The sequence below is a fragment of the Falco punctatus genome (genome assembly GCF_963210335.1).
Source record: "Falco punctatus genome assembly, chromosome: 3".
NCBI classification, from domain to species: domain Eukaryota; kingdom Metazoa; phylum Chordata; class Aves; order Falconiformes; family Falconidae; genus Falco; species Falco punctatus.
In genome coordinates this window covers 86,278,600-86,305,553 of record NC_137582.1, presented here as the reverse complement: position 1 = coordinate 86,305,553, position 26,954 = coordinate 86,278,600, and the positions used below count along the sequence as shown (strand labels likewise).

Here is a 26,954-nt window from a genome sequence, read left to right as displayed (position 1 = left end):
GGTTTGGGGAAGATAGGTTGAACGTGGTAGAGGGTGCATGTTGCACACATCAAAATGGTGAGAATTCAGGGTTTAATTCCTACTACTGCACAGCGTCTGGTCTCTGTTTATTTTAGACAAGTCACACTACTGGGAAAAAACCAAAACCCCCTTCTGAAGTAATTTCAATCTTTTTCATTTCTCAGGTTAAAAAATGAAAAGAAAAATAACAGCTTTCTACTGCCTAATTTACAACTTCTCCATGCAACACCAATGCACAGCTGAAGCCCAGCGAAGCTCCTACAAACAAACAGGGTAACACTTGGGTTTACATGGATTTTTTTGAGCAGAATGAGGACATGAAACATAGACACCGCTGGAGGAGGGCATGTCATACAACTGCAACGCTTACTCTTCCAATTGCCACTCCTTGCTGTTCTTCAGTGTCTGTGGGATGACACAGTCAACCTCCTAAACTGCTATACTGCAAGTAATCCTGGTGGTCTCACTTATGACACATCTTTGGGGTGGTCCCTGGTTAAGGCTACAGAACATATGAGTTTTGCTGGGTGCAATCTCTCTTTCCTCCCAACAATTTCCAATAGGGAAAAAAAAAAAAAAGTATACTTTGGAGGTGTGGGAGCATTGTCCCCTAAGAAATTCTGAATATCCAGCAACACCATAAAAGCAGAGCCTGAACCAGAGTTCTCTGACACCCAGGAGTCCCAGGCAAACCAAACTCAAAAAAACCCCTGCCTCCAGGATTCTTCCCAAAGCTGCTGAAAATGGAGCCTGCAGATCTCTTTAATTAGGCTGGTCAGCAAGGGCAGCCGCCACCTAGCCCCGTGATGGGCTGTAAGTCCATCCATCATCACGTTGGCCCAGGGCCAAGAGAAAGCACCTTCCAGTAATTAATCTTTCCCAGCCTTGGCAACACATTCAGATTGAGCACAGAAGAAATGCAGCTAAGATGGACAGGTGGGTATTAGGACAGGGGACACCGTCTTGCCTCTATAAAAAAAAAAAAAAAAACAACCAAAAAACCAACAACAAAACACAAACAACAACAACAAAACCTCCCCAAAAAACCAAACCCTAAGCCCTATTTTCTTTGCCATTTTTCATGCAAATAAAGATTTCAAAAATGAAGTCTCCAGGGGGGTTGGTGTTTTTTGTTTTTTTTTTTTTTCCCATTTCACTGTCTAATCACTTGCTGTGACAAGCCTCCAGCTTCTTGGGCGAGCTGGGGCTGGGAACCTGTTTGGTTTTTGTACCTGACTTCCATGCTGATTTATTACTGGAAGGTTATTAAGCAGTGCCATCCCCATCACTTTTACTGTTGCAGGATCTCAGGGTTTTCTATTGGGTGCCTGAATTACCACTGGACCACACACTACCGTTGGACAGTAACTACTTGCTGTATAGGATGCTGGTACCTGTCTTTATTTATTTATTACCTATAAAAAGAAGAGGAGGTTTGGAGCACATGCAGCACATGCCCAGCAAGGTCTGCTCCCCCTGCGAGCAGACATACGTATGCCAGCAGGAAGGCCATGCTCTTTTGTTCCAGCTGTACCATGATCTAATACAGCAGGCGGATTTTCTCCACAAGCCAGTCATCCATCTTTCAGAAGCAGGAGGGAGACAATTAGTGTTGCATTCCACTCTCCCGACACTTAATCACTGACAGGATTTGGGGATACTACAACAAGAGACATGCGGCATGTTTTACTCACACTCCCATGGTAAAGGAGCATGGGGAGCTACACAGGTTCAGATGAACATCTCTGAGATGCACAGAAAGGAGAAGAGCTTCTCCAGGCTGCCCTTGGCCAACGCAATCAATTGTTCCTTCGCTTGCAAGCCTTTCCACAGCAATGCCCAGCCAAGGAACCAACTTGGTATTTAGCAAGTCCACAACCGATTTTGGTTTGCTGGGAAAATCAGCCCTGGAAGACCTCGGAGACGTGTCCATCACCATGCCACCCAAGATGATGTCGGCACTCAACTCAAAGATGTAAGCCAACATGTTAACAGGCTTTGGCTGGGCAGCCAACAGACTGTAGCTGTCTTGAGAAAGCTAATGTTTCTACATCAGCTGCTTTTTGCAATCCACTGAGGGTGGCTTCAGCGTCACATCAGTAACTGCTAAATGATGGGCAAGCTGGGCACAATGAGGTACCTCCTCAAATATTTAGAGATTGAAAGTGTCTTGAATTATTCTGTGCATTTGCATTAAAAATAGTGGTCCTTTCATACAGCAAAATGAGTATTCAGGCTTTTTTAACATCACCTACAATGCACTGAGATTCATCATTTGCCTAGTCCACATTTCAATTCTCTTTTCATATGGTTCTTTCATTGTGCCCAAGTATCCCATTCTTTCTTGCTTTTATGCCTTTAATTTTGCCTTGTAGAATAGCCTAAAAATCACTATTTACAACTGAACAGACAACTCGTGCTTAATTCAATACCTTCTCCATCTTCAAAGAAAAAAAATAATCACAATTCAACCCAAACTCATAAGAAAACAGAAAAGCAAGAGAAACCTCTATGTCTTTTTTTCTATTTCCATCCAGGGGGAATACCTATTTGCAAAACAATGTTTCCTGAAGAACTTTTGCAAGCCTCAAAACCTGAAAACCAAGTTAGGCTGCATTAATGAACAGCCCAGTCAAAAGGCAACTGAAGAGAGCAGTGGTGGTGTTCCCTTGTGCAAAGTGCTAACACAGCCCTTTGTCACAATGCTACAAGATCCCCTCTCCTGATGCTTCTGCAGAGGTCTGAACTCCCACTCCTGCCTACACTGCAGCCACTGCAGCCTCACCCTGCAGCACAAGCCAGACCCAGGTGCAAAATTAAATGCAAAAATAATACTCCAGCTAACAAGGCTCACTAAAAGCCACACTAGATTAACCCAGATCTGGCCCTACAGCAGTTGCCCATATGGATTGGGATCTGGTGCACATCTGGCCAGCTGGAGATGTGATCTTATCTACCCATGCCCACATGGGCTGGCCTCTCAAACAGCAGCTCAGAAGTGGGCAGGATGACACCTACCTTCCACCTCCATGCACGAGCCAGCCCCACGTCAACAGGGACAAGTGTTGCGCTACCCAGTGTCCTTCTGCCAAAGGATGCCTCCTACAACTTGCCTGTCTCAAGAAGGGGACATGGTAGAGTCAACGTCTTCAACCCGCTAAAGCAGGAGGTTATAATGATAGCTACACTCCACATTATGACAGTTACATTATGAATTTGCTTCTATGAAGCGCGGCTTTGACTTGGACATTTGAGACCATTTCAGATACACAGGTGGACACCTGAATGCTTTTCTCATGCTGCTTCAGCATTTCTAGAGGCCTTTGGGGCAAGAGGGCTACAGGTAAGGAAAACACATCTGGTCTTTACTTAAAAACGTACCACAAAAATAGAATCCACAGTCATTTGCAAGACGCTGTTTATAGCTTCAGCATGTCCTGAACAAGTTTTTGACCCTGTTGCCACATCTGAGCACATTTCCCAGATTCAAGCAGCCTCCACAGCATTTAAGTTACCCTCTGTGGGAGCACAGCCCACTGCCCTTTGCACATCTTCCCGTCTATTCCCATCATCTGTGTGCCTGCAGCCCACCGCAGAGCAACCATTCAGACAAACTTCTTGCAAGAGTGCTGGGTAGATGACGGAGGTCATGATCAGGTCTAGAAAATGTGCTACTTTTCTTCTTGTATTTCCCCCCAGATACCTCCAAAATCCTCATCAGTGCTGCTGTTCCATGTTGTGGCCTCAGGTCCTAAGCATGGTAAGATATGGTGCCTCATTATACAAACTGAACCCAGTGAAAGCTTGGTTTTCAGAAATGACCTCTAGGAAGATGTGATGTTTATACATCAGCCACACTGAACATAGGCAAGTAAAACTTTAGTCCTCAGCGAGTCAAGCAGAATAAATTACAGCAAGGGATCAATACTTTACCGAGAGGTTGATAGCCTTGTCTTGAAGGGCCTCCAAATGGATTCCTGCTCCCAAATCCACTCCCATCAATGGATCCATAAGACATTTTCTAGATAGCAATGGATGCAGGATTATACTTCAAAGCTAAGAAAACAGAAAAAGACCAATAAAACACCGTTAAAAGTCAGTTAAAGCCCAGTATTCTAAGAAAAAAGGAGAAAGAAAAAAAAGGGGAAGGAAAAAATTTAGGACTATCTCCATACTTCAGGCCACCCACCTGTGAAAAATAAAATCACTAAAATCCAGGTCTCCTGGACTACAGCTGATCTTGGGGGCAAACAAATCATTTGACCTCCCCATGCCTTATTTTCGCCAGGGATAAAGGGCAACCACTTATCTGTTTCAGCCACGGCAATACTTTAATTCCTTGCTGTTCACAAGGTGCTTTGAGATCCTGAGCTGGTAGGCAAAAACTAGGCACTCGATCAAAAAAAGATAATGCTGTCTTCTGGAACATTACCACTACACAGCTGGCTAGGAGTCTATCCATCATACTGCAGTCTTGATGAGCTCTCAAAAGAGACAGTTTACTGCTATATTATAAGCTCCTGGGCCTCTAGTATAAATATTGGAGCCAGAGTTATTTTTCTTTGCTGTTTAAAAAAAAACAAACACAACAACAACAACAACAACAAAAAAAAAAAAAAAAAAAAACAAAAAAAAAAACACAACGCTGCAAGGCCCAAGGTAGCAGGAGCAGAATGAAATCAATGCAGTGCTGACAAAGGAAGACTACTTGTTCCCCCTTCCCACCTCCCCATCCACAGGCGTTGGTGCACCGTGGGACCAGATAGCCTCCAGCATATCAGCAAGGTCCCAAGACTTTCATGTTAAAAATAGTTCAACCCTAAGGCATGGAGATGACGAGGGCAAAGAAAAGAAGAGATAAAGGTGCTGCATCAGTTGGGGTATGATACCGTACCAACCCTGTCTGCTGCCTCCTTACGCCAAGGCTACGAAAAAACGCCCCAAAAAAGTGTGTCTACCACCTAAACAGGTAGACGACCATGATGGCTACTGGGTAACCCTTCATCAAGCAGCAATGCAGTAATGCCGCAGTTTAGCAGCACAGGAGAGTCCCATGGAGAGGACACACTGGTGTGAGATGACCAAGAGTAACACCTGCCCTCCATGTAGGGAGTTGCTCTGTCTTACAAATGTCATTTGTTAACTGAAGGACAACCAAAAAACTGGGCCAACAAACCACCCTCACCAACAAGTATGTTGCAACCTCTTTAGTGCAATGGCAGAATCACAGAATAGTTTGGGTGGGAAGGGACCTTTGAAGGCCATCTAGTGCAATCCCACTGCAATGAGCTGGGACATCTTCAACTAGATCAGGTTGCTCAAAGCCCAGTCCAACCCGACCCTCAATGTTTCCAGGGATGGGGCATCTACCACCTCTCTGAGCAACCTGGTCTATTGTTTCACCACCCTCCTCGTAAAAAAATTTCATCCTTGTATCTAGTCTGAATCTCTTTTAGTTTAAAACCATGACCCCTTGCCCTATAGTGATAAGTCCTACTAAAAAGCCTGTCCCCCATCTTTCTTATAAGTCCCCTTTCAGTACTGAAAGGCCACAGTAAGGTCACCCTGGACCCTTCTCTTCTCCGGGCTGAGCAACGCCAACTCTCTCAGCCTTTCCTCATAGGAGAGATGTTCCAGCCCCCTGACCATTTGTGGCCTTCCTCTGGACCCACTCCAACAGCTCCATGCCTTTCTTGTACTAAGAAGATGTTGGGGTATAAGGCTGGATGACATGAGATGCAGTGCTCCATCCTGGGCTTGGACACTCAAACTGTGCACGGCCTGGACCAGTCATCCCTGTGACATGTGAAGAGCTGGGAACAGCCTCCAACTTGTAAGAGCTTCTTGACACATGGCTACATGTTGCGTGATGACCTGATGTATGCATTGACACATGCCCCAGCAAAGGGCTGAAGTCTCTTTTGGGGTGCACTGACACAGCGGTGTACTTGCAACTATTCCTTTGGTTTGTCCTCCATGGAGAGAAAAACACCACAAATTCCCTGTTCTGGACTGTACTGGGAACAGCCTAATGGTCTCAGACAATTTTGTACTTCATTCTCATTTTTTTTCTTTCAAAGTTTCAAAACCAAGGAAAAAATTACTGCTGAGATTTGCCAGACAGGGAAACTCTAGGACTAAAGAAAATCACTCACCATCCTCCCTTAACTGGGTAAGACACTTAAAAAGATGATGAAAGTGCAACTGCTTTGAGAGAGCAAGGGATGGGAAGTAAATCCATTAAAAGTGGAGAAAATCCCGAGTATAGCTTGCCTACCCAACCTCAGTGTACCACGTACACCCATAATTAGCATCTGAGGCTGCAGGTGCCCCTGGGCCATAAATCCTTCATTTTAGGAGAATGGCCTTCAGTCCAAGCCTACGGCAGCCACCCTGCAGTAGCCCAAGCTTCCAGAGAGGGAATGAGTGTGTGTATTTGTGTGCGCGTTGAGGAGACAGAAAATGAAGCAAACAAGAGAGGAAGTTAAAAGATGCCATCTACGAACCAAGGGTTTCCAAGACACTCAACAACACAACAACCACTCACATCAAGCATGTAGAACAACAAGCACCACAGAAGTATAATCTACGATGTCTTGATTTAAGTTCTTCATCACAACCCCTGAACACTACAAGAAACAGATGAAGATTCACTTGGGAAGCCTGTAGTAGACTTGGGAACACACCTCCCCTCTCCCAGGTCTCAGGTAAGCCCATAGCTCCCATTACCTGGGAAAATAAGGGCACATGGAAGATAGTTGCAAGAACATTTCTGGGCAGGGGTAAGGTGTTATCTTCTTTTATTTACCTCCCAGTGTGGCTACAGATTAAGAGTGCTGTAAGCAGGGAAGTGGGAAAACCAAACAGCTTGAAAACAGCCTCTTATACAGAGACTGATCCTGACTCATCCTTTCTTTTTAGAGATAAGCAAGTAGAAGCATTTGCTGCCACGACTTCCCCAAGGCCACATAAAACAAACGTGGAGTGAAAGTCTACACCACGTTGTAAAATGACTTGATTACAACTGGGCAAGTGTTTCTTTGGCAAACAGTGAATGCATCTATTTTTTCCCCAACAGAGTGGTGTGAAAGCAGGAGAGAAGGAAGGCTTTTAGAGCACTCCAAATGTTTTGTGTTGATTTATCATTTTCAAAGCATGCTCCCATTTTAAAACTTTTTCTCCCTGTAAAGGAGAAAATAAGAAAGAACTGAAAATGAAATATTTTCTTTTCATTTAACCAATCTTTTTTGCAACACTCACCTCGCACCCCATCCACCTAAGCCATTGAAATATCTCTCATTAAAACAGCTCCGGAACCACGCTCCTAGCCCACAGTAATATATTTACAGGAAAATTTAAGAGCAGATATAAATGCATTTAATTTGATTGGCAATAAAAGCATTTTCCTCCCCATCCCCATGGGTCCTCCCAAGTCTTTTTGTCTATTGCTCCTCAGGGAGACTTGTCCAATTTACTGTGAAGGCAGTTTGTACAAACATACAAGCATTGCCTAACATACTAGATACAGGGGAGAAAAAGGAAAAAAAAAAAAAAAAAAGAAAAAAGATTTCACTACAGCTTTATCCTTATCACCTAAAATATAAATGAAGGAAAAACCACACCCAAGCCAGACTAAAAGGACATCCATCCTGCTACAGGCATGAATTTGTATTTTAATGACATGCACCTACATCTTGCTTTGTATATCCTGTAGTAGTCAGTCATGCAGTGAATAGAATAGTAGAATGTAGGATCTCAAGGAAAGGGTTGGTTCATGTTTCTTGGATCGGGAAAGATACTGGCAGGCAAAAATATTTAAAAGTTCCCCTATACACATCAGTCTCCATTCAGAGGGACATTCAGATGGCCAGCATTATTAGTAGTAGGAATGAAAGATAAAATTTCAGCGTGTAAGAAATAGGTTAGAGAGCACTTGTGCTGGTTTTGGCTGCAATAGGGTAAATTTTCTCCACAGTAGCTCGTATGGGGCTGTGTTTTGGATTTGTGCTGGAAACAGCGCTGACAACACAGGGATGTCTGGTTCCTGCTGAGCAGCGCTCACACAGAGCCAAGGGCTTTGCTGCTCCTCACCCCACCCACCAGCCAGCAGGCTGGGGGGGCACAAGGAGCTGGGAGGGGACACAGCCGGGACAGCTGACCCCAGGGGTATTCCGGACCACATGGCATCGTGCTCAGCAACAAAAAACAGGGAAGGCTGGCTGGGGGGCTGCTGCTCAAGGACTGGCCAAGCATCAGTTGTTTGGTGATGAGTATTTGTTTTCATTTGCATCAATTGTCTTCCTTAATGTTTATTTTTCTCTATTTTTCTTATTTTCCTTTTCATTACAATTTATTATTTATTACTATTATTATCATTTTGATTCTTCAACTGTTCTTATCTCAAACCACAAGTTTACATACTTCTACCCTTCCAATTCTCTTCCTCCCATCCTGCTGGGGGGGTGGTGAGCACACAACTGCGTGGTGCTTAGTTGCTGGCTGGGGTCAAACCATGATAGCACTTCAGACAAGGCAGATGGTTTTAAAGTTGAGTTTGACTGAGAAAGACATGAGCGTACTGGAAATAAATGGAAAAGGATGACACACATAGACATATTGAAGCAAATCCAGCAATGGGCCATGAAGATGATTAAGGGACAGGAGCATCTGATATGTGAGGAGATGCTGAGGGAACGGAGACTGTTCAGCCTGGATAAGAGAAGGCTCAGGGCAGGGGGGTGGTAATTAATGTGCATAAACATCTGACAGGAGGAAATAAACGTGACGGAGCCAGACTCTTCACAGTGGTGCTCAGTGACAGGACAAGAGACAATGGGGATGGACTGAAATATGGGAAATTCCACTCAAAAAAGAAAATAATCTGTTTCTTTTGTTTGGTGTGGTGTTTTGGTTTGGGTGTTGGGGTTTTCTGTTGTGGTGGTGGTGTTTGGTTGGTTTTTTTGGTTGTGTTTTTGTTTTTGTGGTGAGGGTGGTGAAACACCAGCACAGGTTGTGTGGAGAGGTTATACAGTCCTCATCCTTGGTGACAGTCAAGTCCTGAGTGAACACAGGCCTGAGCAACCTGCTCTAGGTGACCCTGCTCTGAAGAGAGGGGTTGGACAAGATGATCTCCAGAGGTCCTTTCCTACCTCTGTTTCTGGGACTCTGTGATTTTCCTCCTATGACACCTGAAGCAGCTTGAGAACCATTCACGGCCCCATTGGCAAACTGGAAGATCCTTACTGTGTGTATTTACTAAATGGGTGGAGAAAGGAAGAATAAGAAGAATTGCAACCCATCAGTTCATTTCCACCTCCTGCAAAAACACTGGAATAAATTCACTAAAAGTACCTGATGATAAAAAACAGTAACAGCCAGCATGCACCTGGCAACATGTCACATCTAACCAACGTCAACCTCTTTACGCGGCAAGTTAGCTGGCAATAGAGTTAGCAGAGAAACAGGAGATACTACAGCTTTATGCTATTAGGGGTTTCCTTGCATGGCAGAAGAAATGGATTGGAGGTGCAGGTGAATTTTTTTATTATTATTATTAGCAGAAAAATACTCCCAGTGGGCTGTTGTCATAACCAAAGAAGAAACTGTGTCAAGCCCACCAGTCTCTGCTCTCTCCATTTGTAATCTGAGCAGTGAGCTGTGTGATGGAACAGGGATTAGCCTCATTAAACGCACACAGGCCACCAAACAGGGAGGTTAGCTGACGACTTCAGCATTCAGAACAATGCTAACAAACCAGAAGTGATGTTTGACAAAAGACGCTACATAATTTGCGTCAACTGCAGGGACCTGAATTCAGAAGCAGCAATCAAGTCCATACACAGAGGATGGGGAACAACTCGCCAGTGCTGCAGAGAAATACGGATGGATGCTATAGACTGCAAGCTGAACAGGAATCTGCAATGATGTTTCATGTAAAGGTGGCAGACATCATCACAGGATGTTTAAATAGGATTACAATCTTTAGACAGGTAAAATAAACCTTTTGCTCGACCCCACAGTGCAGAGTCCTCACCTGCAGGCAACAAGCTCCAGCAAAGATTTTGCCAGAGACTGATGAGAGTCTAAAGGGAACTTGGAGAATGACAACAGGTCACGAAAACATGACCTGCTGGGAAAGACTGAGTAAATGGGGCTGCTTTGGCTATAGAAGGGAAGATTGATGGAAAACTTGAGCCTTCAAATCTGTGCAAAGCTGCTGCGAAAAGACAGGGAGGAAAACATTCCCTTCATTCCTGTTGGCTAAGACAAGAGAACAGCTCTAAACTAAAGCAGGAAAGATGACATGAGACATTGGGAAAGCCTACAAAGAAGGATAGAGCACCTCAGGGAACAAGCGACATGGGGAAGGTCTTCTTACACCTAGAGGTGATAAGACCAGGCAGTACTGGTCACTGGTTAGTACTGGGTCCAATCCTGTTTAACATCATTCATGATTTGGATGATGAAGCAGAGTGTATACTCCGCAAGTTTGCTGATGTCACCAAACTGGGAGGAGGGGCTGATACTGAGGGTCATGCTGCCATCCAGAGGGACCTGGACAAGCTGGAGATATGGTTCAACATCACAGTATCATTGAGGAGACCACCTAGGCTGACCACCCCAGCTCAAAGCAGGATCAGCTTGCCCTGGATTGTGTCCAGTTGCATTTTAAATATCTCCAAGGATGGAGATTACACAACCTCTCCAAAAAGCCTCTGGTATTTGACATCCATAAACTGGAATCCCTCCTTGGTATCTAACTAGCCGCATCATCCAAGCGCAGGTGGCGGCTGTTTATGTGATGGGAGGAAGAGGTCACACAGGCACTGTGATCTGTTGCATAAGTGGTTGCAGACATGAAGCTTCCAGACTCACAACAATTTCCAGTCTTGCATTTGCACGCATCCCAGGCTCAGCATTCAGTCTTTTCAGGACAGGTCCATCACATCATAGGGAAGACCTCCAGATTCCTTAGGAAACAGCATTAGGAACTTGGCTGTGGATTCAGTGGCACTTCTGGCAGGCTAATAGTCAGCTGAAGCCAAGACCAAGAATCCAGGTGAATTTCTTGCTCTGAATTTCACACTGGCCTGTTGGTGCTGCTGAGCTCCTCACCAGGATTTCTCCTGCCTGGGGAATGGCACCGCTACCACAAAGCAGAATGTTTCTGTTTACTGTTCAGCTTAAAATCATAGACAGGTTGGATAATAATTACCTGCCATTCATGAATGTAAGGGGTGCTGAGAGGGACAGCACTCCTGTACTCTATTTCCAGCTCTACCACCACTTTGCTGATGGAGAAGTGCCTTCACTGGGGGCTGCAGAAGTGATTAGCGATGATGGCACCTCCCATTTCTGGGTGAGCAACTAGAGATACACTTTTCTGATGTTTTTAATCCAGATAAAATCCAACCAGCCTGACCTTCTTCATAAAGAAAGGGCAGATAATTTCACACAAATCATCTTCAAACACAAATACAGGCTGGGCAGAAAATGGGTTGAAAGTAGCCTGAGGAGAAGGACTTGGGGGTGCTGGTGGACAAGAAGCTCAAAATGACCCAGCAGTGTGTGCTTGCAGCCCAGAAAGCCAACCGTATCCTGGGCTGTACCACAAGAAGCATGGCCAGCAGGTCAAGGGAGGTGATTCTCCCCCTCTATTCTGCTCTCGTGAGACCCCACCTGCAGTACCGCATTCTGCTCTGGAAGCCCCAATGTGAGAAGGACATGGACCTGTTGGAGCAAGTCCAGAGGAGGCCACAAAGATGATCAGAGACTGGAGCACCTCTCCTGTGAGGACAGGCTGAGGCAGCTGGGGTTGCTCAGCCTAGAGAAGGCTCTGGGGCCACCTTATGGCAGCCTTCCAGTACTTTCTAAAGAGGCCTACAAGAAAGCTGGAGGAGGACTTTTTTACAAGGGCTTTTGCAAAGCTTTAAACTGAAAAAGGGTAAATTCAGATTAGATATAAAGGAGGAAATTCTTTACTGTGACACTGGCACAGGCTGCCCAGAGCAGCTGTGGATGCCCCGTCCCTGGAAGTGTTCAAGGCCAGGCTGGATGGGGCTTGGAGCAACCTGGTCTAGTGGCAGGTGTCCCTGCCCATGGCAGGGGGGTTGGAATGAGATGATCTTTAAGGTCCCTTTCAACCCAAACCTTTCTATCATTCTATGATTTTCACGCACCAGCCTCCACAGCCTCTGCTTCAGACCAGGTCACCTCTTTCCCTGAGACTCTCTGTGAGGCTCCAGTTAATGAAGGATCAGCCCCAGCCACTCCATTAGGAGAGCTGTGTCTTCTCACTTCTTGAACTTTGCTGTTTGGTCTCCCTGTTGCCTCTTAACCTTCCCTCAGATGAACCAAACAGACTGACCTTCTTTCATTTCTTGCTAGGAGACTGTCTGCCAGTACACACAAAAAACAAGGAGAGAGAATGCTCAGCATCTCCTTGCTTTCCATACATCTGCCTCTATCTCCCTGCCCTTAAAATGGACAGGCAGATACAGAGTACTAGGATTAACTTGGTTAACATGGAAGATTTTTGAAGCTGTGAGATGAAAGGGCATATGTGCAAAGCATGCTGCTTTTCCAAATCCCCTCTAACAGTTTGTTCCCCAGACATAACTCTGTCACTCGAATCACAGATATGCCGCGTTTTAGCTTCTCAGGATCCTTCTCAATTATTAAAACCAAAACTCAATAAACCTTTATGCTTTTCACCTGAAAAAACGCCTCTTTCCTCTTTTTCAGAGAACCTGAATATATGAACAAGCCCTGCTGCTGCTCACTTCTTTTTGTTTGTTTTTTAATCAATGGTTTTAATACTGAGTCGATGTAATTGCACAAATCCCTGAGTGCTCGCTGAGCCTCGTAACACGACTGTCAGAGGTCAATCAGAATAGCTGTAGGGGATGACTTTCTTCTTTTTCAGTCTGCGCCTCTGAGGTAATTTATGCTCCTCTGGATCTTTTGTGATGTTTGTAATATTAACGTCATGTTCTCGGGTGGCTTTGGGCAGGCAAGGCGAGGAAAGCAGTGCAGGAGCTGAAGAAATGACTGGCAGGAGAGCAATCTAGCAGCAATACCCTGCACGCAGCAGGGCCGGGCATGCAGGAATACGGAAGCTTCCTCCCACTTTTCTTCCCAATTAAGTTCTAATACTGATGGAAGGTCCTTGGAGAGTGAAGTAATCTCTGCCTCCATGGCCTGAGGGGCACACTGTCTAGCCTAGGTTGACACGGTACAAAATATGGCAACAGCAAGAACAACAACAACAACAAAAAACAACCCCAAACAACCCAGGACGTTATAACTATAATCAGACCTTGTACAAATCAAATTGGCTTCCAGAAACTTCTAGACACATAGGTAGTACTTGATAGGCACAACGTCACCTATGACTGTACACAACCTTATTCAACTGAAGCACACTCTTGTCTACCCTCCTCCAGCTGAAGTGTACTACAGAGCAGAGTGAACGCCCACAGCCTTAAGGCATCGTGGAGTAGATGCAAAGCGAAAACAGTGTGGATTATCTCAGAAACGAGCTGCTGCTGCTATTCTAGATATATGCTAAGAAACAATGAGAAAAATTCTCTTTTTGCATTCTTCCTCGTCAAAGCCTTATTTAAGGAAAGCATCTGAGCACTTTCTAACAGATTGCGGTTTTCTTCCCTGTGGTATAGCTGCCATCGTAGATGCCTCCAGGAGCACAGCAGTTTGGATCGGGAAAAGATACTATCAGGATAGGCTGTGAAGTCAGAGATAGTGAGATAAGACACCCATGACATTTTATGGAGATATATACTGAGCCACTAATAGATGGTTTGCTGTCCTTCTAACTGGGATGACACCAAGAGCTCTGCCTAGTCTCAGCACACCTGAATGTAACCTTCACTTAATCTTGTTTTTCCACCAGCTCAGCAACACCATGCAAACCCAACAGCAACAGCTGCTGCCTACCTCCTTCTTTCATCAGTCAGTCATTCCCAAGATTTGCAGCTAACAGCACCCATCAGGTACACCAGACCCTTTCCTGTCAACCACAAGGCACCTCCACCCTCACCAACCTCATGAAGGCTCCATCTAAGACCTCCTATTGATGTTAGAGGACTTTAGATTTAGATGGACTGTCACACAATGTAAAGGAGAAGGAAGCCATAAGGAACAGAGATGGGAAGGAACAAATGCCTTCAAATCATCTGTATACATTTCACGCTACACAAATGTCTGCGTATCAGACACCAAGAGCAGATGTAAGGCAAGCAATCTGGAAGCTGTCGTGCTCCTTTCATGTCAATCCCAGTTGCCACTTCAATACACAGACTTTTCTTCCACGTCAACCTGACTGCATGTCTTCTCACAAAAGAACCAAAGGCAGTCTTCAAATCCTGCTAAGCGGCACCAGAGACAGGTTGGCCTTAGGCAAATGCCAAGAATAAGGACTAGATACATTTTGTTTAGTTTGGGTATCTCAGATTCATAGACCCCCCATTTAAGCCATACAAACTTTCTGAGAGCAAAAGTAGCGGTTCAGGGCTGTTAGAAAAAGTCTTCCATCAAAAGGATCTCAGATGCCACGGAAAGACGGATGCCTTCCATCTTCAAAGAACAAGGCTGCACACACTGCAACGGTTTGGTTCCCAAAAGCAGCAGCCGAGTGTGATAAATGACGAAGTGATTGCACTAGCAAGGTCAGCCCTCAGGACCCAGATATGTTTTCACCTGAAGAAGCAATCAGGCTTCCTTGATTCTGAGGTATTTAGGTCAGGAGGAAAGAAGGAAGACTATCTTTGGGAGACCAAACATGTTTTGGAGTCTACCGCCACTGAGCTGTATGTAACATTTCCTACTGTTCTTCTCCAGGCTATATGGATGGCAGTGCTTAGATGACTTAGTGCCAGGTCACTGCTAGCTCATTTTGACCGAGATGTGATACCACCCTTTCTATTCTTTACAGTGACATTAAAATAACGGTTAAGCAACATTTCTTCTGGCTTCTGCAGGAGAAGATGATCTAGACAGCTTCTAGCTCTGAATTTCCCTAGTACAAATGCTCTGAAACAGTGCCTGTTCTAATCCACTGAAGGTTTTCTTTTTTTGTCCTGCATTGCCTTCTTCTATTTGCTGTTTTCTGCCATGTTGTCTACTTTTTGTGAACCTTGCATGTAGAACAGTCTTAATCTATCCATATGCCAGACAAACACAGAAGTATTACATATTTCAGTGAACAGCAGAATTAAATTTCCAGTCAGTTCAGAATCCAGGTTTCATCTGCCTTTTCTCCGGTTACAAAACATGAATATTAATATCTATTTGCTGTAACAAAAACTGGGAGGAGGAACACAGAGAAGAGGGAACTAGTGTCTAGTTTGCTACTGTGAAGTTAGAACAAACTTACTAATTATAAAACATACACATGCACCAATGGACAAAGACCAGCTGCAACACACTAGGTGAGCTTAACAAAATTAGAAATAACATTTATGAATTTATATTGAATTTCAGCAGAATAAGAAAAAATACATCTCAAGACAGCAACCAGTTCTGAGTCCACAGGAATATCTTGATTGACAGTCCTGCAATGCTGCAGGGGAAGAAGACGCAGGGTAAAATGGGATATGTGAATTAGTCAAGTAATAGATTTTCAAATCCCAGGATCCTGCTCTCCCATAACCCAACATCTCCTGCTTCCTGTGTACCAATTCCCAAAGTAGAAATACTGCTATTCAATGCACAGGATCAGAATACACACCAGCCTAAGTTCTCATCTACACCAATGTTCACCACTAGTTTTATTATAAATAAATCCTCCAGAAGGCTAAATGAAAACCAGCATGATCTGGTGAAAAGACACAGTACACAGTGGGAAACTGAAGAATCTAATTCTACTTTTGGTAACGATTTGTCAAGAAACAGAAAACAACTTGGTATCTTCATTTCAGGTTTTCTACCAAGACCATGGGAGATGACAGAAGTTAGTTAAGCATGGTGTAAATCAGGGGTCCTCAAACTACGGCCCGTGGGCTGGATACGGCCCCCCAGGGTCTTCAGTCTGGCCCCCGGTATTTACACATGCACACACACAGGGGCTGGGGGGGGGGGGGAACCAAGCAGCCGCAGATGACTGCTTGCCACTTCATCCGCACGCCGGCCCCCTGTTTAAAAAGTTTGAGGACCCCTGGTGTAAATCAAGTCAACAGATGGCTGTGGAGAGGAGAGAATTAAAAGCTATCACATTGGCCATATGATGGACAGCAGTCAACAAAACCTAGTATCTGGGGGGGGGGAAAGAGAAAGTTTGGGAGGGGTTATGTTCTGCTTGGTGGGGTTTTTTTTGGTGTTAGGATTTTTTAATTGGAAACTGAAAGAAAACTGAAGAGATGCTATGCAGCAGTTTCCAAGATTCTTTTCAGTAAGAGGTCACCACTCAGGAAGGCAAAACAAAACATGTTCAAACATGAAATGTTGATGAACGTGGGCAGCCCAGGCCAACCACCAACTCAGGATGCTGAGACCTTGCAGGAGAGCATAAGGCTGGCTTGGGGCTTTGCCAGAATGCCCTGGAAGCAAAGGCCACCTTTGAAAAGACAAAAAGACGGAGCCACAAACCCATGCAACAAAGGTGAGAAACAGATATCTGCAAATATTTCAGGGATACAGCAAGGAGGAAATAGTTCAACACCATCCCAAGCAGTGAGTAGCTACAAGGCGGGCATGGAGACAACTACTATGTAACCATCACCTAACTGTGAAATCATTAGCCCATGCCTTCCCCCACAAGTATAATCTCAAATGAAAGTAAAAAAAACCCACAGTGGCCACATTTACTGTGGCAAAACATCTTAGGAATACGGCATCCAGATAAGTACTCATGGCCTTCCATTCTTAATACAGATCATCTAGCTCTTGAAGAGGCGAGGAGGGCCAACTGGTACACACCACCAGCCTCTGCTGGCCAGAGCCCTTTTGACATTTCTATTCCTTGCTCTGCCCATTGTGCTTCTACGGTTACTCCAACTATGTACCTTCACACAAGACTACAAAAGACTTCCAAACAATGGCCATGCTGTGAGATGAAGTAAAACCAAGTAACATAAATACATGTTCTCCAACAATGAGAAAAAACAGAAAGATCCTCAGGATTGCACTGTGGCCACCCATCACAAATCACAGACTGGAGTCTGTAATGCCGTGAGCCAATTTTCCTGCCAAATTAATTTGCTGGAAAATCTCCAAGCTGCATTGGGCCAACATACACACTGGAAAGACAAAAAAAAGAAAAAAAAAAAGAAAAAAAAAAAAAAAGAAAGTTTAATATTCCAACTCATTCACCCTTGCCAAGACCCCTCACTGATGGAGTACATGGCTGCTCCCTTAACTATTTGTGGTCCTTAATATCACACCAATCTGGTGTTCACAGAAAGACTTTCTGTCTGTATTTTTAAACCACAACACAATCCCCCTACGTCAGGAGGGAGGGTGAGCACATACACTAGCTTTATTTCAACTTTCCTCCTCCCCAAACATAAGTCATCAAATAAAAAAAAAGGAAGTTTTTAAGGCAAGGGATGCTCCTCAGTAGGTGCAATGTCACAGCCCAGCAAGGAATTGATGGGGTTACTCATAACAAGGCAACAGGATGAAAATTACGTAACATGGACTGAAGAAGAAAAAGCAATAGAGATGCTTTTGACCACAGGCATTTACCACAGGGATGCCACAGAAAAACACAGCTACAAATATGCCTGAATCCTAGGAAAGCATGCCAACAGCCACCTCTCACCAGCTGGGGAGGGGAGGCTCTCCACGATGGAGCAGAGCCTCCCACCACATCTCCTGCCTGCAGCAGGGCACGGTAGGCAAGCACAGGATCGGCATAGCAGGAGAAAAGAGATTTCACCGCACCTGAAAGGCTTACAGGGAAGGACAAGAAAGCGCTCATGAAGCATGTGGATGTGTAAATATGTGCTGTCAAAGGAGCTTGTCTTCTCCAGACCAGCTCCACTCAGAAAGCATTTGCCAAGCAGGCAGCAGAGACTGCTAACAGCGCAAGGCAGCCGGCGGAAGCTAAACTCATTGCCTTCCCAGCCTTCTTTCACCCTAATGACAGATATATTTTGGGGTATATCCACCATCATGCTGAGAAAACCATATTGGTCAGGTCTGCTCTGACATGGCCTCCAATCAGTTATGAACCAGAGACCATAAAAAGCCCCGTTTCAGCTCATTTCCCAGCTTCGGTATCATTTGCCACACACTTTGGGACTCCTCCTTCCTGCTGATAAGCTCGTGTAGCACATGATGGCACCAAAGGGAACCAAGTGCAAATATCAAGTAGAAAAAGCAGCTTCGCTTCAGCGCGTGACTCATGCGAGAAGAAAGCCAAGCCCTGAACAAGCCAAAGCAAAACAGCTGACTATAAAATTCTGCACGTAAGCACAAAGTTGCCTTTAAAAATGCAGACTGCAATTTTTTTTCCCACCAAAAAAGCAGTTAGTATTTTTTTTTATACAATTAGCCATGCATAAGAGCCTGATGAAGACAGGACACAACGTGGGATGCTCTTGTCTAAATATAGGTGCCAAGTACCATCTGAGATGGCCTGTGAGGCAAATACGGAGCTGGTAGACTTGGCTGGTGATGCTCAGCCTTCTGGACTGGCAGAAGAGTGGGAACTGCCTCCAAATTACAGCACCGAAATCTCAGCATGTGCAGAAGGTACACCCATGGCTACTGGTAGACACTTAAGCCAGCAGAACCAGAAGACTGAGGAGCAAGCCAAAATACACTGGAGGTGCCTGTGTAAGTAAGAAGAGGGAGTGGAGGAAGAAGGCAGCTTCTGGGAAGGACAAACATACAACAGATTAAAAAAAACCACAAACATTAAAATTACCATTAAATTTCTCATTTTCTCCTCTCTTTTCTGTGCTTTAGGTCTATCACTTTTCTTCTAATACAGCAGAAGAACTGAACAGGTAAGGTCTCTTCAGGCTGGGAAAAGAATTATGGGGTGGGGGAAAAGCCCATAAAATAACATCCTGTGAAGTCCTGAGTCACCTGGAATAGGCAAACTCCCCCCTCTCCTTCCAGTCAAGAACTGGGGAGTAAGGAAGCAAATCCAGAAGGAGACAGGAAAGAAAGAAAGGAGATACTCCTCCATGTAAAGTCTAGGTATGAGAGAACTCCATGCCACAGCTGCTGTGGATACTAAAATCTTACACAGGCTGAAAAATGCCACAGAAGTATGAAAAGAAGAAGGAAAAGGAAAAAAAAAAAAAAAAAAAGGAAAGAAAAAAAAAAGGAAGAAAAAACAAATCCATCACATGGTATCAAATGTACCAACTCTGACTCAGGGAACGTGGGAAAACACCAGGAGAAGCCTTGCTCTGTTTGCCCTGTTCTCATGGTCTTCACAAAGCAGCCACAAGTAATCACATAACTGGTCTGGATTTGGTCCACCATGCATAGACATATCGCTACCTTGACCCAGTTTGTCGCTTCATGAGAGAATACCAGAAGGAAATCCTCCAGGTAAGCGCAGAAGTGGACAGTTCACGAGCTGCCAGGATACTTGAAATTTACCTCTTTTGGACAGCTGCTCTGCCTTGCCTCTTTCCATGACTGTGGTATGCCCTCCACTCAATCCCAGTATCTTGGGCTTATAAATTAGTTAGACCCAACCCCAAGATCTGTATTTCAAGATAACCATATTATCACGAATCACCAGACCTCTACCACCTGAGAGTGAAGAGAAACACTTGGCAGAAAGAAGAATGCAAGACCACCACCAGGGACCCATCAGCCACCAAGGGCTGGTGGCTGAACATCCTTCTGTGCTCAGTCAGGCTCAAATCTAAATCCATCTGGGCACTTACGAAGGTGAAGAGTCTTTGGAGATTAAAGTCAGGAACAAGCGCAAGGAACTACCAGATGCTAAATTCACACCTGATGAAAAGTGTGCAAAAGATGCATCTGTGTTGAGCTTCGGTTTACTGCTCTTAACAGAAATACTGTAATTATGTTGTATAATTGCACACCTGTAAAGGATGCATGTGAATCAAGGTGGTTATAAGGCATAAAAATATTTAGGTCTTCAATAAGGTGAGGTGAGGTGAGGTGAGAGAGAGACCCTCTTCTGCTGTACCTGCTCTCAGTCTGCGACGGTAGTGCTTGCTGCATTTTCATCACGCAGGCATTCCCTTTACATCGTTACACGGAACTGCAATATTGGATAGAAATACATGCTCCCACACACGACTATTTTTTTATTCTCTATCCAAGCTCATCTAATCTTGCTGGGCCAATTTGTGTTACTGTTTTTGGCTTTTTTTTTTTGTTTTGTTTTGTTTGTTTTTTGTTTGTTTTTTTTTTTTTGGTGGCTTGATTTTATGGAAAGGATAAGATCTCCATTTGAGGAGAACTGTTTCCTCAAGCTCTTTGTATGCATGCAGTCGGTTTTTCACTTAAATTTTTTGTCTCACAAACTTTTTCACCCTGAAGAAAGCATTGTTCTGAAAATGAAATAAATAAAACATAAAATGAAGGAGACTCTGTAATGAAGTTGGGACAGGGACCAAAAGAACTTGTATTTCAAATGTTCTGTTGCACCGTTTGCTTGTGTTACATTCAAAGCTTTGGGAAGCCATCCAAACCTACACAGACAAAAAATAATCCATGGAAATTAGAGCTGCAAGGTGCCAGTGACAGTGAAAAGCATTTTGATCGGAAAATGAAACTGAAAACTCAAGAATGAGGTGAAAAGCATGGAACAGCTTGTGCAGGAAGAGAAATATCCAAAAAAGAAATGGTGAACAGAGGAGTTTTGACACTGTAACCTGTCCCTGTAGTGTGTCCTCCCTGACCCGGTCCCCCCTCAAAAAAATAAAAAAGTGACATGAAGAATGAAAAAGTCCCTGTGCAAAAATAACTGGAGAAATGGAGGAGTTTCCACCCCTTCCATAGGTTTTTGTTTTAATTTCCCCTCTTATCTCAGTGGAGGATCTAGGGGATCTCAAATGGGTTTGGCTACTTTCTTCGCTCTGTGAATAAACCACAGGAAAGTCCAAACTCCTGAAAGCAAAGGAGAACTAGGGACCATATGGGCCTTACATGGCTTCAGACCAGACAAATATCCTTGGCTGAACCAGTCACAGGCATGGGGCATAGCTGCCCAACATGGATCTTCCCAAGGAGCATAAGGTCCACATTCCCTCCCACCTCTCCTCAAGAGCTGCACCTCTTTGGAGAGCTCTCAGGAGAGCCCAAGGGGGGGGCGGGGGGACGACGACACTGTGGCTGGTGAGTCCCAAAGCACATTAAGCTCTTCTGAATACCCACCACAGAAACTCCAAGGACACATCTTAGTTTCCAGAACCACTCACAAGCCTATGGCTCTTCTTCTCCAATATTTATATTCCTTTTGGTAAATAATCTGATTAAATCACAGCTAACTTGAGGGAGAAACACTGGGGAAAAAAAAAAAAAAACAACAAAGAAACAAACAATAAAAAAAACCAAAAAACAACCAACCCTAAAAGTCAGCTATGCAAAGATGAAAACTCTGTCTTTAAATGTAAATAAGATAGAAAAGCTTACCCATTGTACCTTTCAAATCAAAACCCAATCTCACTGTAAGGAAGGAAATAAAACCACTGCAACTAGAGCATAACCGAAATAGTTTAAGGTCAAATAGAAAACCCCAAACAATTCCGGCAATTAAGTTCATGGCAGCACAGGGAGGGTGCACAGAATTGTGTCTAATGGGTTCATTCCACAATGAGACCAGAGCTATTTATTCAAATTGAACGGCGCTTCCCTTTCTGTGCACCCTTAATCAAAGGATTAAATGTTATCCACGAAAGGTATGAGAATCTGTCCCCTAATGATTACATGCTCATAAAAATCAGGAGATATCGTTGCTATTTCAACCAAGTATCATAAATAACTGCATCAATTAAATTCTGCCAGGCACTGTACATATTGCAGATGCTTCAAAATAAATCGTTTCATTGCAAAACAGATTATGTGCAAGTTCCAGCAGGGATTGGTAGTCCCTTCAATTGCTGTAAATAAACACATACCTCTACCAGGCCATTTTTTTGCAGGAAAATGTTTTGAAAATAATTTTCAAATATTCAATTCAAAATGTTGAGGTAGCCACTCACTGCAGATGAAATTAAGGGAAACTATAAAAGAATGAAAGGCTAAAAAAAGAAATCTGGTCCAGATGGATTCCCGGCTGAATTCTATAAAATATTTACAGATCTTCTGTCACCAAAACTTACGCTTCTTTTTGATGAGGTGGAAACCAAAGGCCCTCCACCTGTCTTTTTTTTGTTTTTTTTAACCCCTCACAGAACACATAATACCGTTATGTAGGGAAAAAACACCTACAAAACCCCAAACCCACAACAGACTTTAACCTCGGCTGTAATTACTGCAAGTGACTCCAATTAATCAGTGTTGATACTAAAAGCCTGTGAAAAGACATATTGTCCCTTTGCTTAATTTAGCCCAAAGTTGTTCCCTAAATTCCAAGTTCAAGGGTTTGTTCATTAAAATAGGCTTAGCTCAGATAAGCACAGGCTGATACCACCATCATTCACGCAATAAATTAACAGCCTAGTCCCATGACAGTGCTGTCTCTAGATACCAAAAGATACTTCATCATGTGTCATAAGCGTAAAGTATCCACTTTTTCATTTAAGATCAGCAAAAAGTTCTCAGTGTTCTGCTCCTAAAAATGTATTTTCCATTCGCCAACACCCAGACTGGCAGAGCTCAGCTCCTTAAGAAGGCAGGAGCAGTTTCTGTAGACATGGCATGGAAATCAACTTTACATTTGTTGTGGTCCTGCAGATGATGGAGCAGCGGAACATGGGGCAGCCCTTTACTCTGCAAATAATCCTGTTGGTCCTGGCAGTACTTTTGCAGAGGGATGTGATGAAGCATCAGCAAGGGTATTAGTATTCAACCCTTTTGTTTCAGGGTGTGCGTCCAGGCAGTACTTGGTACTTGTGGATTTGATGTGAAAGGTAACAAGGTGAAGGCAGTGGCTGAAACCAGGGGATGAAGGTCCAGGTCATGGCTCTCAGATTTCCTGCTCAAGGCTATGCATCTTTGTTGTTCTCTCTGTCCTCAGCAAGGGAGCCTAAGATCTTAAAACAAATTCCTTCCATAACAATGCACGTGTTAAACCTGAATTTTGATCTCTGTTGGGTGTTCCTGGCATTCTGCAGCACAGAGAACTATCTCCTCTCATGTATTTGCAGATTAAAAGGGGAAAACAAACAAACAAACATAAAAAACCCCACACTGTGGTCTGCTTCCAAACCCATTTCACATATTACCGCATGAAGTAAGAATTTACAACACATTAGAGGTTAGGGGTGTATCCCAATTTTTTTTTAAGCTGACCTTGGATTCATCATTCAATGCAGCATTATGCTTTTTACAAGCAAAAGAGACTACATAATGAATTGGTCTCCACTGGATGTTGACTTGATAAGCACTACAATTAATTCAAATTAGCATGCTGCCCTTCCTTTCCCTTCACACTTTCAGAAATGTCTCTCTAAACCAAACTATGATTACCAGTCATACATAAAAGCTTCACAAAAATACTCCTCCACAAGCATATGGCAGAGCAAATTTGTCCAGCACTGCAGGCTTTTCATGACATTTATCTCGAAGAAGGTATTACACAGTGGTATAGATGCCTCTACACGTTGACTATGCTCAGAAAGGCACAGAGCTGTTCCTTACCCCACTGTGGCGTGCACCATCCCCTTAGGAGAGCATCCTGCTCCCCTTAGGTGCTTCAGACAGATGAGGACTGTAATCAGCTATCCAGGATCTCAGCTGCAACATCCATCCTTAAAGTCAAGGCTGTGCTTTCCAGGAGCTGTACTAGACCTCAGCCACATGCCATGGCAACCGAAATCAAGCGCATTTCTTCAAAACCATCATTTACTTAAAAAAAAAAAAAAAAGCAGCAAGCTTAGCTGAGCACTTTATGAAAGATCTAACTCCTATATACAACGGCCGCAATTAAAAACATGACAATAATTGGCCTGTTCCCAGCGCAGCCACACTGTTCATGATCTTCCCCTACCTAAGGGTAGGAAGAGCACAGCGAACAGAATGTTAGCTGTCAAAACGTAACAGCAGCTGCTGGTATTAGTTAACCTTAACCATTAAGACATCCCCCCTGTATCAGGATATTGTCTCGGAACACGCCAAACCAGTTCAGCTGCCCTGATTTAACAGCGTGACACTAGTGTTCAGGCACTGCAAGATGAAATAGCTCCTAAAATAACAACCTCAAACGATGTAATTTCATTAAGGCAGGCTGACCCTTGCTGCCTCTGCTCGTGTTCCTCTGTGGTATCGTTTCTCAGTGATTTAGTTCATTCTCCTGAAAACTTCCTTCTTCTTTCCATTCTCCTAGTTGTGCATATATTTATAAATATAGAAGAATAAAGATACACAGATAAACCCTTACGGCGTTTCTCTCCATGCTGTCCAAACGAGAATACATGAAAAACAAGATATTCTAGTGTTACATTCAGTGGTTTGCAAGAGTGTGCACAGCCTTCCTTTTGTGGCTATTTAATTTAAAAAAGAAAAAAAATGGAAAAAAAAAGATATAAGAGCTAACAGTGCCTGACGTACACATAGAAAACTCTTCAAGCTTAACTAGTGGCTCTGAGAATTCAAGGTTCAAAAGTTATGAAAAACTACAAAATCACCACAACAAAATCCAGCTTTTTAATTTGCAGGGTTAAAAATCCTCCCTATACAGACATTGTGTGCAGTACTGAGGTCCAGGCAGACAGCAGACTCTCAGAGAAGATGCTGGGTTTTCTTACTCCCTGCATCTACTCACTATTTTAAGGAGCCTCACACCCTATCTCAACACTGCTGCAATATCCAGGTGCTGCTCTGAAGGGGCTTTAGTTAAAACAAAGCACTCACATATGCCTAGTCTCTATGTTACTGAAGCCACCACAGATAAATTAAACGTTAAGGACTCTCAGGATCTGGAAACTCGAGACTGGTTTTACTTCGCAAAACCTGAATGGTCTGAAAGCTGCATTTTCAAGAAAGAGGCAGGAAGACCTGTTCAGCTTTCCAGCATTTCATTCTCTAGCTCTTCTCCCGCAGTTCTGCACATACTAGTTACTCGTTCAGTGAAAAACATTTTGGTTTTGCATGTATGTGAATCTAGACATATCTAAAATCACAACATACAAACTTATATTAATTCTGATTTTATAGGCGAATTAACTTTGAAAATAACCCCCAAATGAGACACCTTTCAGCACCTCTTTAAAATAGCTGGATTTCTCATAGGAATCTCAATACATTAACTGCAGTATGTATTTGTTCCTCTCTGAAACAAGCCTATAATGAACTAAACAGAGGCACAAGAATCCCAAATCAAGATAAGCCCCATCAGCCACAACCCACAATCCTCCGGAGAGGGTTAACACCAGCCTGTGATTTCAAGCTGTGGTCTCCAGAGAGCTTCTTTCCTTCTTAGTTCTGCCAGAATTCTCTAGTATCATAGTCCAGCCCAACCTCTCACGCTATTTTACCCACAGGGAAAACCAGAAGCCACCTCCACCATCCTTTGCAGAAATCTGTCAAACTTTTTCACTTAATGAAGTAAAATTCTAAAGCATTTGGATAATTTTTCTGATGCATGACATGACTTAAGTCAACCAAGACCTTTTCAGCCAGCGTTGTGGACAGGGATGCAAGCTTCATTACAGTTCAAGTACAACCATCAAAAAAGGAAAGAATTTCACAGAAAGGGTTGACTCAGTAGCTCAGTGTCAACTTTTCAGAGAGGACTGAGTTATTTCACCCACCAGCTCCTCAAAAGAGCAATCAGATGGTCACAATTTCTGTTCACAATCTAGAGTGAAGGTCAGGTCTCCCATTAGGCCCTTGATGGCCCCATATGGATGGATCCCATCAAAATGTGGAGAGGACTTTGCATACTCAGGACATGACTTTTCCAGGCTACAACCTTTTCAAGAGGGACCAACAAAGCAAAAGCATTAAAAACCACAAGTGACAGTATTTCCACACCACTGACAAACCAAGCAGCGTGCCGAGTGAGACGACACACCAGAGAAGACCAGCACTTGCCTATAAAGTGTAAGGAAAAATGTTCTCTTAAGGGACTTCAGTCTGACTGGCATATGCTTGAAGTCTCCTGCTGCCAGGACTAAAACATCCCTAGAATTATTTAGCATTACAGCTGACAAGTTTCCTACCTCTGAAAGCATTGTGCACTGCTCAAGGGAATTTTGCATTAGGCCTCATCTTCATATAGAGGAATTGATCAAAGAACTGAAAATTAGTGGCTTCTTGGGTAATCGTGACTCGTTTACTTAAAAAAAAAAGTATTAAAAAATAAATAATCTAGAATAGTAATATAAACCCTTGCTGGTTTTAAAAGCCTGCTTTACAAAGGCATGTAAGAAGAAAAAGAGAAGGGTAACTGGATGTGTAAGAGGTGATAAAGTGTAGGAATTTCACAGGTATCCCTTCCTGGATGTCCACAATTCTCAGTTATGGAACACGGCAACCCTTCTTTCACAGGACAAAGGATTGTACAAAATTATCCAAAGCTATATGCTCATACATTAACTTAGGGAACAAAGAAGGAAAACCAACCAACCAACCACCCCCACCAAAAAATAAACCCACCCAGATGCTGCCCCCCAACAAAAAAAGTGATACAAAAAATCTACAGCCAAAAACCCACAAATAAGTAAGAAAAAAAAAAAAAAAAAAGGAGGCAGGGGAGTGGCAGAACAGCTGATTTTCACAATTGATGCAGGACAGGAGAAATAGAACTCAGAAATAATTCAGAAAAATGAAAAATCAGGAACATTTTTAACTTTCTTCTACCTTTGGAAAAT

The 26,954-nt window shown here is 43.6% G+C and overlaps 1 protein-coding gene across 10 annotated transcripts in view; it reads right to left on the bottom strand.

Annotated features, from left to right (window-relative positions):
* Positions 1-26,954, bottom strand: part of TSNARE1 (t-SNARE domain containing 1) — a 515,090-nt gene that overhangs the window by 395,305 nt on the left and 92,831 nt on the right. For all 10 annotated transcript variants that reach the window (XM_080380510.1, XM_080380511.1, XM_080380503.1 and 7 more), the window contains one exon: positions 3,955-4,077. In XM_080380510.1, coding sequence (XP_080236636.1) covers positions 3,955-4,039 — 85 coding nt within the window. In that variant the 5' untranslated portion in view covers positions 4,040-4,077. The remainder of the gene's footprint in view (positions 1-3,954; positions 4,078-26,954) is intronic.